This window comes from Cricetulus griseus, chromosome 2 (assembly GCF_003668045.3).
Source record: "Cricetulus griseus strain 17A/GY chromosome 2, alternate assembly CriGri-PICRH-1.0, whole genome shotgun sequence".
Classification (NCBI taxonomy): domain Eukaryota; kingdom Metazoa; phylum Chordata; class Mammalia; order Rodentia; family Cricetidae; genus Cricetulus; species Cricetulus griseus.
The window spans coordinates 317,581,836-317,597,355 of NC_048595.1; the positions used below are offsets into that span (position 1 = coordinate 317,581,836).

General features: G+C 41.3%; 1 protein-coding gene across 2 annotated transcripts in view; it reads right to left on the bottom strand.

Annotated features, from left to right (window-relative positions):
- The window catches only part of Fcho2 (FCH and mu domain containing endocytic adaptor 2), a 92,366-nt gene extending 82,103 nt beyond the window's left edge, over positions 1-10,263 (bottom strand). For both annotated transcript variants that reach the window (XM_027401651.2, XM_027401650.2), the window contains exon 1: positions 10,111-10,263. In XM_027401651.2, the coding sequence (XP_027257452.1) occupies positions 10,111-10,143 (33 nt within the window). In that variant the 5' untranslated portion in view covers positions 10,144-10,263. The remainder of the gene's footprint in view (positions 1-10,110) is intronic.
- Positions 10,264-15,520: the final 5,257 nt, after the last annotated feature.

Below are 15,520 nucleotides of genomic sequence, written 5' to 3' on the forward strand. Positions count from 1 at the left end.
TGCTTTATGATACATAGTAGTGATCGCACTTTATCAGAGCTGGGGGTTTTTTTGTTTTTTTGTTTTTTTAAGATTTTATTTATTTATTATGTATACAACATTCTGCTTCTATGTATATCTGCACCAGAAGAGGGCACCAGATCTCATGACGGATGGTTGTGAGCCACCATGTGGTTGCTGGGAATTGAACTCAGGACCTCTGGAAGAGCAGTCGGTGCTCTTAACCTCTGAGCCATCTCTCCAGCCCCTATCAGAGCTGTTTTTAATAATGTTGCTCAGAATGGTTTCCTTCCAGATGATGACTGAGAAGCTAATTTAAAAAAAAAAAAAAATGGTGCCAGGTACCACAAGAGTAACAGAACTGTGCTGTTTTCTGGGATTTTGTTTTTTACTTTTTTTTTTTTAATGGAGTGTGCTGGATGTCTCTACAATTTTGTTCAAATGACTGTAGAACCTGGAAAAGCTGTTGCTGCTATTGATGCATAACGTACTGCCATTATTGGTCTTTTTATATACATATATATATACATATATAATTTGAATTTTTGGAAACTTTAGCTGTGCTGTCAACTTTGGAAAAAAGTATCCCAGTTTACCGTGTTGAGTTGGCATTGTACAAAAATTCACAGCCATATTGGTCTAGAAATGTTGAACTTAATTTTTTTACATTTGTACAGGGGTAATGCACTGTATTAAATATGTAAGGTCTAAAAAAAAAAAAGAAGGGATTTTGAGAGCCAATCCCATGTGAAGGGATGCTCTCTTGGCCAGGACACATGGGTAAGGGCCTAGGCCTGGATGATGTGGTAGACTTTGGGGAGCCCCTTTTGAGGGCCTTACCCTGCCTGGGGAGTGGAGGGGGGATGGCTAGGGGCAGGTGGGATGTTGCGGGGGAGGGGAGTGAAAGGGAGAAGGGATTGACATGTGAAACAAGCTTGTTCCTAATTTGAACTAATAAAAGAATAAAAGAAAAATAAAAAAAAGAAAAACAAAAAAAAGGAGATACCCACTGGGCAGTGACAGCCAGATCTCTTTGAGTTCAAGACCAGCCTGGTCTACAAAGTGAGTTCCAGGACAGTCAAGGCTGTTACACAGAGAAACTCTGTCTTGAAGAAAAAAAAAAGAAAGAAAGAAAGAAAGAAAGAAAGAAAGAAAGAAAGAAAGAAAGAGAGAAAAAAGGAAATTTGCAGGCAAAAATGTATACTTCAAAAAGTTGAATGAAGTAAAAATTTCTAAATGTACTTCCTCTCTGAAGTCCTCAAGCGTAGACGTACAGCTGGAATTCAACTTCAACTTACCTTTCATAATAAATTGAGACCAGTCTGGTCTATATAGCAACTTCTAGGATTGCCACGGCTATTTATAGAGACCCTGTGTCCAAATAAATAAATACTTGACAGAAACTGTCATTTTTAAATGAGAACAGTTTTTAATACATTCCTGGTCTGAGAAAAACAATTAAGATGAAGTTTAAGATTTTTCACTGTGCATGCTAGGGATAGCATGGGATGGGATTTTTATCTGCTGACCTCAAAGCATTTCACAGAGGTAGGACTTTCTCCCCTCATTCATTGTTCACTGGTCATGTCCTGGGAGAGCAATGCCTTTAATCCCAGCACTCTTGGGAGGCAGAGGCAGGGGAATCTGAATGAGTTCCAAAAGAGCTGCAAAGCAAGACCCTGTCTCAAAAATAAACAAAACACTAATTCAAGCAGGTATTTAAATCAAATTGGGGGTGTGGCTTACTGGCAGAGTACTTGCCAGCATTTGATAAGACTCTAAAGGGATATTCTTAGAATCATACAAGCCCTTAAAAGGAAAACACATTTTCCAAGACTGCATTTAATAGTTTGATATTATTATTTCACATTCAGTTGAGTGAAAATAAGACTTTATTATGCACAGTTTTGGATTGACATTATCAATTAAACTAAAATTTTTCTAAAAAGATACACTATAAAGTCAAGTCACTAAAAATTCTCAGACTTTTCTAGTCTAATACAGAATTAGCAAGCAAAGTACCTTTGAAATTTCTAATTAAAAAGTTTAGACTGGGTACAGTGACACAGGCCTTTAATCCTGTATTCCAGAGGCTAAGGCAGATGGATCTGTAAGTTCCAGACCAACCAGGGTTACACAGTAAGACTATAGACTAGAAATTAAGTCATATATTAAAACTAATGTCAATGTTCTAATAGTCTTCCCTCTGAATTAAAAATAAGCAGATTAAATCACTATCAACATTTTACTTCCAATTTCTTCTGAGATTAAGCAAAGATACAAAATAAAATACCCTTTTCAAAATTCTAAGCACTTCACAATAAAATTCAGTGCGGTCTAAAATAATTTTCAAGAATTCATGGTGTCGGGCTGGAGAGATGGCTCAGAGGTTAAGAGCACTGACTGCTCTTCCAGAGGTCCTGAGTTCAATTCCCAGCAACCACATGGTGGCTCATAACCATCCATTATGAATCTGGCGCCCTCTTCTGGTATGCAGATGTACATGGAAGCAGAATGATGTATACATAATAAATAAAATTAAAAAAAAAAAAAGAATTCATGTGTCACATGCCTGTAATCCCATCACTCAGGCTGAGCAAAAAGATCATGAGTTTGTGTACAGCCTGACCTACATACATAGAGTCAAGTCAAGTTTGTTTTCTTCTGTTTATTGTGTCTTATTTTAAAGTGAGCCTGGGCAGAAAAAAAAAGTAAGATCCTGAGGCTGCAGAGATGGCTCAGAGGTTTAGAACATGGTCTGTTCTTCCAGAGGTCCTGAACCTGTGAGCAACAACATGGTGGCTCACAACCATCTGTAATGAAATTTGTGCTGTCTTCTGGCCTGTAGGGATACATGCAGACAGAACACTGTATACATAATAAATAAATAAATCTTTAAAAAATAAAGAAAAGAAAAGAAAAGAAAAGAAAAGAAAAGAAAAGAAAAGAAAAAGAAAGCAAGATCCTATCTCAAAAACAAACTAAATACAGAGCTGAAGAAATTGCTCCACAGTTAAGAGCACTGGCTGTTCTTACAGAGGACCTGGGTTCAAATTCCAATACCCCATATGGTAGTTACCTGACACCTTCGAACCTCTGTGGGCTGTGCATATGCATGGTGCACAGGCAATGCAAAACATATAAAACTCCTTTTCTAAAAACTATAATTTTAGAATGTCTATTAATTAAGCCTACTTGAACTAAGCTAATTAATCTGTAGCTGAATATTCTGTTTGTTGCAGTGAAAATAACTTAGGTATGGCTAACTAACTACTTAACAGTCATACACTAACACATTTCACTTTGTATATACATATGCTTGTATATTCAGGTTCTTGGGAAATGTAAAAATAAGTGACTGTGTTTAGGAAGCATAACGGCTAGAGAAAAAGGGAGATTTTATACTTTAGTCTTTTTTGTACCTTTTGAGTATCAACAGACATAAAACTTAGAAGTCTTTTTTTTTAAAGATTTATTTATATATTATGTATACAACATTCTGCCTCCATACATGCCTGCATGCCAGAAGAGGGCACCATATCTCATTACAGATGGTTGTGAGCCACCATTTGGTTACTAGGAATTGAACTCAGGACCTCTGGAAGAATAGCCAGTGTTCTTAGCCTCATGAGCCATCTCTCCAGCCCTGCAAGTCTGTTAGTATACAGTAAATACTAGTTTAAGATGTGTTACATTCATTTAAGCTGTGGATTATTTGTTTAATGATGCAAAGATGTGTTGCTTTCTTTTATGTTGTATTTGTTTAACTTTGTAAAGCTGTGTCATTTTGCCTGCCTAAAAATTGGTCAAATGAAGAGCTAGGCAGAAGAGAGAATGGGTGGGGCTAGTGGGAAGAGAACAAATAGGAAGAGAAATCTAGAAGTAAGCAAGGAGCAAGAAAAGAAAAGGAAGCCAGGAGGTCAGCCACACAGCCACAGAGTAAAAAGTAAAGAAAGATAAGAAAGGTAAAAAGCCCAAAGGCAAAATATAGTTAAAGAGAAACAGAATAGTTTAAGTTAGAAAAGCTAGCTAGAAACAAGCCAAGCTAAGGCAGGGCATTCATAAGTAAGAATAAGTCTCTGTATATTTATTTGGTAGCTGGGTGGCAGGCCCTCAAAGAGTTAAAAAAAAAAAAAAACCTACATATTTCTACATATATGTCCACTTACGTATACAATGGGATCATATTCTAAGCAAGAACATCAAATTATAACATTTACATGAACTTGCTCTGTAGACCAGGCTGACCTGGAACTCACAGAGATCCACCTGCCTCTGCCTCCCGAGTGCTGGGACTAAAGGTGTGCGCCACCAACGCCCAGCTAACATTTACAACTTTGAAGTAATAGAAAGACAGCCTCTCTTTTGGGTTTCCACAGTCATATCAAGTACCTTTCTAAAGATAGATATTTTTAAATTTTTAATCTGAATTTAAAAACCCTGAAAATATACCAATCTCTTATCGAAGATACTAGATTTAATTTGACAATCAAACAAAAATGTAACAATGGTTTTATACTCCAAAGTCCTATTACTAGAATAGTACAGATCTTCTAAAAGCATTTTAATCCTCCCATTTTTATCCATATTAACTACAGATCGGATTGGATAACCAAGCACTCCAACTTAATTTAAGACTAAGTATGATGATGCCAATGAAGCAGTGAATGAAATGAGACTCTGTACAAGTTAAACACTAAGATTAAAAAGGAATAGCTTCGTGATCAAAATACCTAACATCACTTCTTGTTAATTTTTGCTGTTGACTGAGACAACCACTGGAGAAAGTTTCCTAACACAAAACATCACTTTATCATAAAGTGACGTACACTAAGGAATATGTGACATGTTATACAGATTAGGTTTACTGTGTAAAATGATATTTCTAAAGCATTAAAAACAAGACTACCATGCTTATTTTCCCTGTAAGTAATTAGGATCGGAATTACTTCCTTTAATGTTTTTTCTGATGAATAACAACCAAGGTTCATACAAAGACAGTCATTTTAATTATTAAGGTGCAGTGTTTTTACAGATAATCTCAGCATTATAAACTAGTACTTAACTCTTCCTCTCAGAAACTTGCAGCATAACAGACAATAAAATACTGGACAGTACCCTTTTAAAGTTATGTAATCTGTTAAAAAGCTAACATTTGTTTTTACATAATAAGAGCAATGATGTGGATTACTTTTAAGAGGAAAAAATATTTTCAGCTTGATTATCAATAGCACTACATACACTTTATGGCAACAGACTTATCAGCATCAAAACATCTGCTATGTAGGAAGCCTTGAGCATGTTTTTTTTTTTCTTTAAAGTACAGTATTAATGAATTTTTACTTTAGCAGTTTCAGTTAGGAAATACTATAAAGAAAAAGGGAGGATGTGCTACTTTCAAAAGAGCTTGAAATGTGTTTCAATGATTCAAGCTTTCCTCTAACAAAAATGCCACTATAAAAAGGTCTGTCTTTATGGATGTAGGCAGAATACCATTCATAGGTTGTTTGGTTAGAAACTTAAACTTCAGAGTTTTCCATTACCTCACGATGACCAGTTTTTTTTGGACTGGTGTGTGTGTTTACCATGTACAATATGTTTTGAACTTGAACAAGTTTTATTTTCTTACCATTCTAAATACTGGAGGGAATAAATATTGAATTCTGTACTTTAAGAAATTACTTCACAAATGACCCTGAACTATGGAAAACTGCAAGATGTTTAATGCAGAGAACTGAAACTTTTCTAAACTGGCTGCCTATTAGTTAATCCCTAGGCTCTCCTAGGTTCCTTTGCCTCCTCTGGGGGCCTTTCATGTTCTAATTTAGAACTTTTAGCCCCAATTCCACACTGGGAAATAAATTCAATCTATTTTTAATCTAATTTACTATTTGTTCCCAATAGTGGAAATGAAGGCAAAGACTGCAACATAAACTAGGTTTTAGATATTCAAATTATTCTTGTTCCTCTATTAATCTGGTCAAACAAGAGGCATGAAAAATATGTATAAAAACAACCAGAAAGGCATTCTCTAAAATAGGCAAAAACAAAGAGTTGTTAATAAACTACTAGCATGTTTTTTTCAACTTTATTAATTTTTATTTTATGTACATTGGTGTTTTGCTGCATATGTGTCTGTGTAAGGGTGCCAGATTCCCTGGAACTGGAGTTACAGACAGTCGTAACTCCATGTGGGTCCTCTGGAAGAGTAGCCAGTACTCCTAACCCCTGGAGCCGTCTCTCCAGCCCACAAAATATTATTAAGAAAAGCTTTTCTTAGCCAGGAGCAGAGGTAGGGACTTTAATCCTAGTACTTGGAAGGCAGAGGAAGAGGCAGAGGCAGAGGCAGAGGGATTTCTGTGAATTTGAGGCCAGCCTGACCTACAGAGCAAGTTCCAGGACAGCCAGGGCTGTTACACAGAGAAACCCTGTCTCCAAAAACAAAAAAACAAAAACAAAACAGGAAGGCTTTTCTTTTAGAATTACACTTTCCTCTCTGGGGATGTGAGGGATGCATATTTGCCACAGAGGGCAACTGCAGGAGTCTTTCCCTCCTACTACACAAGTCCTGGGGATCAAGCGTGGAGACAGAGGTCTTAACCAGTTGAGTCATTCTCATCTGGCCTAAAAACATCAATCCCTAGGCAATCTTTATAAGTTTCCACTTAAATCTAAAGTATATGGAGGAATTGTAAAAATAATATGAAAATGAAAGGGACCTCCAGAATATTTTTTTAAGATTTTATTTATTATGTGTTCTGCCTGCATGTATGTCTACAGGCCAGAAGAGGATATCAGATCTCATAACTGATGGTTGTGAGCCACTCACTGTGTGGTTGCTGGGAACTGAACTCAGGACCTCTGGAAGAGCAGCCAGTGCTCTTAACCTCTGAGTCATCTCTCCAGACCCCCAATTTTTTTTTTAAAGAAAAAACCTGTAGGACTTGCATATTTCCTGCTTCCTGACTCATCATACAAAGATGTACAAAACAGTATAGTAGCAACTGTCATAAAGTAGACAATAGAATAAAACTGAGAATCCAAAAATAAACCCTTCATTGATGGTCAAGTGATATTTGAAAAAGGTGCCACCAAAACACAAGAAGACTCCAAAAGAAAAAAGAAAAACCAAGATGCTAGAACAAAATAAACATACACTTGTAAAGAATGAAGCTGTATGTACCCTTTCTTTGAACAACACACAGGATTAAGTTCAAATGGATCACAGAAGGAACTAAAGAGCTGAAACTATGAAATCTTATAAGAAAACAGGACTAAGTTAGGTTACAGAAAGGCCTCTTTGGATAACAAAAGCTTGGACTTCTTGAAGGTTTCATCAAAATTAAAAACTGGACTGCAAAAGATGTTATCTGTAAGATAAAAAGACAGTTTTCAGAATGGAAAAGGTATTTCCACACCAGGTATCTGTGCATCTGGGGTCCTTGCAATGGCCTTCAGTGGTCATGGAGCTCCATGGGCCTGGTTTTCTCCTCCACTCAATTGGCCTATAAGCAGATCTACTGCTCAGGCAAGTATTTCGACAAGCACTACCTGTACCTGCAGTCATGTTACCCAGAGAACTCTCCAAGCAAGTACCAAAAACTCATCTGACATCTGAAGGATGTCCATTACATGACTCATGAGCCAAAACCACATATTCTTGTCTTTAGACAACCTCTTTCAAAAAAGTACACCTGGAGATCACCTAATCCTTTTCATGAGCTGTATTCTTCACAGAAACAGAGTTCAGTTAGCTGGGCGTTGGTAGCACACGCCTTTAATCCCAGCACTGGGGAGGCAGAGGCAGGTGGATCTCTGTGAGTTCGAGACCAGCCTAGTCTACAAGAGCTAGTTCCAGGACAGCCTCCAAAGCCAGAGAGAAACCCTGTCTCGAAAAAAAAAAAAAAAAAAAAAAAAAAAACAGAGTTCAGTTAAATGCAATACAAGGAGGTTATTTTAAGTTGTTAAAGATAATTTTCTTTTTTTTTTCTTGGTATCTGTTTTACTTTACCTGTTGCTTTTGTTAAATAAAGTTTGTATATTGCGTTAAGAAAGAAAGCGGGAGGGAGGGAGAGAGGGAGGGAGGGAGGGAATAAAGCAGGTAGGAGTATCTAAGGGTCAAGAATGGTAGTGCAAGCCTTTAATCCCAGTGCCTGGGATGCAGAGGCAGGCAATCTGTGTTCAAGACCAATCTGGTCTACATAGTGAGTTCCAGGGCAGCAAGGGCTAGGTAATTAGACCCGATCTCAAAAAACAAAAACAAAAAAGAAATGTGCACCCAGCGGTGATAATAATGGCACATACCTATATTCCCAGCATTAAGTAGGCAGAGGCAGGAGGATCAGAAAATCAGGAAACTGTCTTTAAAAAGTGGACAAGCCCACAAGTGCGCAGGGGTGTGGGGATGGGGGGGGGGAGTAATCCAGAATATAAAAAGAATTCAGTAACATAAAGGAAATAAAGATAATGTTAAAACTGGCAATGGGTCTACACAGTTATCCAAAGAAAAATACTTAAAATGGGCAATAAGAACAAGAAAAAAAGTTCAACATCATTAGCCACAGAAAAATGCAAATCAAAACCACAAGCTGCTACTTCATGTCCACCATCATACTATACCACAACAGATAACAAGTGCTGGTGAGCATATACCCGAGACACTGCAGAGCATTTGTACAGTGCCGTAACCTCTCTGACAAACAGTCCAGCAGTTGACTGAACTAGTAATACAGTTACCATCTGCTTCTTGGCCCTTTGGCTAATCAAGTGCAAATATAGTTAACCGTATGACCCAGTAAATTCCAATCCCAAAAGAAATGAAAACACATGCTCTGAGAAACGTGTATAAAAGTGTTCATAGCAGTATTACTCATAATAAACAAAGAATATTTATGATGGGTACCAAACATCCATCACTAATGAATGGGTAAGTAAAATGTGGAATGAAATATTATTTGGCCATAAAAAGGAATATTAACATGTACTATCTCATGGATTACCTTTGAAAATATTATAGTAAGTGAAATAAGCCTGACATAGGAGTCCCATTTATATGCTGAGTCCCGAAAAGGCAGATCTGTAGAAGCAGAGATATCAGTTGCCCAAGGGCTGAGGCAAGGGGCAAACTGGGAGTGTCTGCTAACCCGTACAGGATTCTTCCTGAGGTTATGAAATTGTTCTAAAATTGACTGTGGTGATGTTTGCACAAAACAATGAGGAACTCTTCATAATATGCACTTTAAATGCATACACTGTATACATGAAAAGGGAACCTCAATAAAAACCACTCTTTAAAAAAAAAAAACTACAGCATACAGATGTTTGTGGGTACCATTCGAAACAAGTAACTATGAAGTGATTGTATTATTGAGCAAGTCCGTGCTTGAGACAGAATTAAGAATCTGCCATAGCAGTGGCTGGCGTGACTGGAAGCTGACTCCTTTCAACACTTCTATACCTCACCAAAATGAAACTGAGGTATTTACATGTTTCGGGCCATTAAAAACCAGGTTCGGCCAAACTACCTGAGGAAACACGTTACTTTTCTTGCACAGGGCTGAAGCGTACTTGCCATGATCGACCAACAGTAAGTGCAGGCAAGCACTCGGCGGGCAGACGAGAGGGGTGTGGGGAGAATGAGGAAGGTCCGTGAAATCCAACTTGCAAGGGCTTTGTGAGCAGGCCTGGAGGCAAAGTCCTGGGCGCAGCCCCACGAGCCCAGCCGCGCGCCCAGGAGGAAGTGCTCAGTCCGAGCGAGCACGGACTCCGGCGGGGCCCCGGGCCTGCGCCGCGGGAAGCAGACCCCGCAGGGCGCCCGGCTCCCCGCGCCCGACGTCGCGCACGCCCCGTCGGCGCTTTGTCCCCGCCCGGCGCTGCGGGCCCTTGGAGTCCCCGCCGCAGCTCCCGGGCCGCGCTGCCAGCCCCGGCGCCCCGCGCAGCTGCCAGCCCGGAGAACCCGGTGGCCGGAGAGGCTTGGCCAACGCGGGAGCTCGGCCGGGCAGTCCCGGGCCACGGACTCTCGCTCGGCCGCCTGAAAAGCCGCCGCCCGCCGCGCACGCAGGCCGCGGGGAGAAGCAGAAGCCCGCGGTGTTCCCGACACCCTCCGCTCACCCAGAAATTCTCCACGAAATGCGCCATGACCATCGTGCCGCCGCCGCGCCGGGTTCCGCGTCCGCACCCGCCCGCCGCTGTGTAAACACGGACCGGCCTCCACGGCGCCCCCGCCTCTCGCCGCCTCCGCCGCCTTCTTCCCAGAGACCGCCCGCCGACCCTCCAAGGCGCATGCGCCCCCTAGCGGCCGCCGCCGCCGCTGGCCCAGCTCCTGGGCGCCGCGTCCCGAGTGCGCCTGCGCGCAGCCTGGCCGGGTCCGAGCGTTCGCTGGGAATGAGGCCGAACTTAGTCTGCGAGTCGCCCAGGCTGGCGGGAGCGGAGCGACCCGCAGGCCCGGGGGGCGGAGCGAGTAAGGCCCCGCCCACTCGCTCCTCCCCGTGAGTCCAGCGTCCGGGCCTTCGAGGATCTCCCAGCTTGGCAGGCTGGGAGTAAGGAAACTTGGCCGTTGGCCACCCCGAGGAGACTGGGAAACCTTTGGTCAACAGGGAGCCTTTCCTTGACTGGGAAGTAAGATCCAAAACAAAACTGTCCAAGCCCGGAAAGGGAGGAAACGCCCAGTGTCGCCTGCAAGACTCAGGCACCGCTGCGGGTCACAAGGGAGCCAGGCAGCCTGGACCGCCTGCCGCGAGCAGGCGTGACCCGAAACGCGACCCTTCCAGGCCTGTTCACAAAGCCCATGGTAATCTTACCAACTTGTACACTCAGGGAAAAAGACACAAGTTTTAACATGCCTCGCCTAATAGAGAAACTAAATCCCTTTCCATGCCTTACTTTCCAAAAGTTTAAAAAAGCAAAAACTTTAGAGGTCTCAAGTTCATTAAAGCCAGGTCAAAAAAATCTGCAAGTTTGAAGCCAAGCTCCACAAATTAATTTAGTGTAGTTTTAACTACAATATGCACACCGGTCCTCCTAAGATCTTGTTTTCTTGATTTTCCTCCCGGAAAATAAAAACCATGCGTTGTCTTTCATGTGGATGAAATGTAAAAGATAACTATATAACGGTTGTGCCTTTATAAGGATGTCCTTCATAAATATTCATGTAATGATAAGACATCTGTGACCTCAAAAGTATTTCATAAGAGTTGGGCAGAAGAATAGGGTACAGGTGAAACAAGATTGGTATCTGGGGGTTGGATGATGGGGAAATGCTGTTCTGATATACCACTTTAAAAGATTTATGAGGTTGACTGTTTTGCCTGCCTGCAATATATATACTCCATGTGTGTGCCTAGGGCCCAGTAAAGCCAGGAGAGGGTGTGGGATCCCCTTGGTACTGAAGATACAGTTGTGAACCACCATGTGGGTGTTGGAATTGAATGAATCCTCTACAAAAGAACAGTCATGCTCCTAGCCACTGAGCCATCTCTGCAATTTCTTTGTATATGTTAACTCATCTGTTTCTTTACAATAAATATTTGCTTCAGTTCTATAAGCCATCAGTCTAGTTGGATTATCCTTGATGCTGAAGATGTAAGAAAATTCTGCCAAAAGGAGTAAGAAAGTGCACTCTGCAAAAGAGGTTGACATCCAATTCTAGTATCACTGGGTACTACCCCCTTAGATGCAAGAAGGGCTCCTGAATTCTAGGTGTTAAAGACCATACATATCGTGTGTGTGTGTGTGTGTGTGTGTGTGTGTGTGTGTGTGTGTGTGTGTCTGTCTGTCTGTCTGTCTGTCTGTCTGTCTCTCTGTCTCTCTGTCTCTCTGTCTCTCTGTCTCTCTCTCTCTCTCTCTCTCTCTCACACACACACACACACACACACACCTACACACACATACACACACACTTTCAAAAGAAAATCTGCACAGGTGACTCTGTTAATGGTGACCAAATGTTAAACACTGACCCCTAACCATAAATCTCCTCTCCAGTGACCAACACTATTCAGGTCCTAACATAACTGTATCTTTCCCCCTCTATCCTCAAATTAAAAGGTAAACTGCAAACTCAGTTTGCAGTGAAGATCTGTGGGAGGTGTGGAATGGCTGCCCACATCAGAAGCAAGCAGCTTTGGAGCTCAGGCAAATCTGAGCAGCAGAAGAGCTTTCAGAACGGAGGTTAACTTGTCAAATCCTGTTCTCAGTGGGATTTGAATGCAGCGTGCTCTTGCATAACAAAAAGTATTGTTTCCCAGTAGTGTCAAGCACAGATTTGCCTTCTCTTACGGTTCTAATTTGTGGTTACAACACAGACTGTTTATCAGAGTGTTCGAAGTAGCTGTAGCTGCTCCACTGGCCACCATTTTGTTCTAAACTCTGGTCTCATAGACATTAAGGATGTCTGCCATGAAGGTAAACTCCTCAGTGTGTTTCAAGTTCATAAGGTTCATTGTTTTATAATTACCTGGTATTTAAGTTGTAGAACTTTATAAACAGTGATTAAGCTGACTGAATTTCAGTGAACATGGCATAATATAAGAAGAATGTGGGTGGCATCAGTCACCTCTGTCATTTCAATGACGTTCCCAGGGATGCAGATAGTCTAGCAGAGCAAAGTTGAGGCCCTGAGTGGGTGGCTCACTCACATACTTTAAAGTATTATTATTGATCTATACACTTATCTTTTTCTAATCCAAATAGATTTTGAAATTATTAAAAGCCGACGGGTGTCTAACAACAATATACAACTCTTCCTGCCACCTAATACTAGTCATCTGACAGTTACTCAGTTAATGTTTGGTGACTAAATGGTTCATTAAGCCTATCATAAACATGTCAAGGTGGCTGAGTCCTTGGCTATGCAGTAACTCCATTCTTTCGCACTTGTTCTTTAATTGATGCTAATCCCATGGCTTATAAAAATATGAAGTTCTGCATGATTGAACTTTTCACCTTAGTTTAAATATTTTCAAACAAATTCTTATGGGCTTGATCATCCTTCTTGTAGAATACCAGTTTTGTGAAACTAAGATAAAATTGAAAAAAGTATTCAAGACATGCTTTATCAGGAGGTCTCCTTTGGCAAGGGGCTCAGCTTTTGAACCTCTATTTTGAGGTACTCATCAAATTTACCTTCCACTTAAGATTTTTTTCATTACACCTGCCACAAACATGCCAGTTTCTGGGGAGAGGCTGTTGTTCCCCATTAAATTCTTATCCAAGCATAGATATTATAGCCCAAAGCATTCCCAGGCTGTTAAATCATAACTCAATGAGTGATATTAAATGAGAGACTGGAAAATTTACATAAAATAGGTCTACATACTTGGGCCTGTAAAATGTGGCTTATGTCCAAGTTCAAAGGCCTGATCCATTAGGCAATAGAACACATCCACTTCTGCATTCCTTGGTATGAATATGACCTTCCCATCCTGCTTACAGCTCAAAGCACATTAGTCAACATTTAGTTGCAAGGTCTATTTCCTCATAACCATGTTGAAAACTAGTTTCATTTCAGAGGAGCGACCATAAAATAAAGCAACATTTCTCCATTTGTTTTCCATGTAATTTTGTAAAAATGTTTCACTAATTTCTCATATGAGCATGGCATGGAGACACTGATGTAGACCTGTTTGTTCCCTGCTACTCCCCTGACTAGGTAGCATCTGTGGCAGGTGCAGGGATATTTCTGTCACTCATACTCAACAGTAACAAGAGAGAAAAGAGCTAAGCCCCAGGCAGGAGAGAAAAAGGCAGATCTCCAAAATCTGGACCTCTCCCCTTCCCCCTCTCCCCTTCCCCTGCCCCTCTCTCCTCCCCTCTCCCCCTCTCTCCCTCTCTCTCCTACTCAAAAACAAGCATATTAAAAGAAAAGGCTTTATGCAAAACAGAAAAAGCAAAGATTTAGCAGATGGTAGTCAGGCAGGCTGCGTTGTGAGGGCTGTGAGGTAGAAACAAGCTGATCCGATCCATGCCCAAAGAGAACTAAAGGCACCCATCTGCACAGCCATCTCTCTTCTGATCATGCAGCCGGGCACACTTCTCTTTTCTGGGCACTTGGGACTGGCAGTCATTAGATATGGCATCATCCTTCCCTCTAGAATGAGATGTATTTTTCCCCAAGGGCTCCATTACCTTGCTGTCTGTGTAAGAAGCATAAATCACCTGACAAGCTCAGGGGTTTACACCTCTAGTGGCCACAGAGAATCCAACAGAACTTTCTAAACTAAGAATTAGAGAGTTGCAAAGGCAATAAAAGCATAAAGACATTTATAAGTGTTTTTCATCAGTGTTAGGTGGAAAGGCAGAAGATGGTATGGTAAGTAAATGAAAATTACAAATACACAAAACATGCTCAAAAAGAGACAAAGATGCCAAACCTTGGTGGTGCACGCCTTTAATCCCAGCAGAGGCTGGCGGATCTCTGTGAGTTCGAGGCCAGCATGGTCTACAGAGCAAGTGCCAGGATAGGCTCCAAAGCTACACAGAGAAACCCTATCTCGAAAAACCAGGAAAAAAAGAAAAAAGAAACTGTCCCAGATTCACCAGGGTTGTCCTTCTTTAGCACAGATCCATGAATAGTGGAGGCCAGAGTGACTTCCAGGGCTAGCTATTGCCCTAGCTGAGTGAACAGCCTTAGGAATTATGCTAGAACAACTCAAGCAAGAGGCAATATTGGCTGAGCTATGAATGGAGGAAGTAGACTTGGTTGTCCTTAATGATCCTCTGGAGCCCGGACAGGGATCTGAGTCTGGTTGGTAAGGCTTGGATTCAGGTCCTGTCCTATGAATTCATGGCTGAAGGCTTAGTCTCCAGTATGGTGATATTAAGATACTTGGACCTTTAAGAACTGGGCCTAGTGGAAATAATTAGGCCATGGGGGCACTACCCTTGGAAGAGGTTAAAGCAGGTCTCATGGGACTGGATTAGTTCATGCAAAAAAGGAATGTCATAAAGGAGCCAGTATCTCCTGTGAATTCTTCCTCAAATACTGCTTAGTCCTCCTTTGCACGCCATTACTGTGCTGCCATCTGCTAGAATGCCTTCACTAAAGCCAAGTAGTGGCCTGTGCTATGCTCTTCAGTTTTCAATTTTCAGAACTCTGGGCTTGATTGGGTGTGAGGCCTGATCCACAGGAAGGAGTCCATGATGATACTGTAAATCTGTTCTGAAGCCCATGGCTAGTGAGATAGCAGGCTAAGAGGAACCTTTCATTGTTTTGCTAAAGGAACATGATGTCAGCTGTCTTCTTTTATATTTATTCCCATAGAGAGAGCTGTTCTCAGCCTTGATCAGAACTTCTGTTTGTAGCAAGCAATGGTAATGAAGGGATTCATAACTGGTCAAAGTGCTGAGACATCACTCCCTGCACGGCTCAGGAAACATCAAGGAACAGGACATGAGAAGTATGACAGAGCCCGAGGATCGGGGGAGTGTTAGAAAGTCAGTGGATTTTTTTGTTTTGTTTTGTTTTGTTTTGTTTGTTTTTCAAGCCAGGGTTTCTCTGTGTAACAGCCCTGGCTGTCCTGGA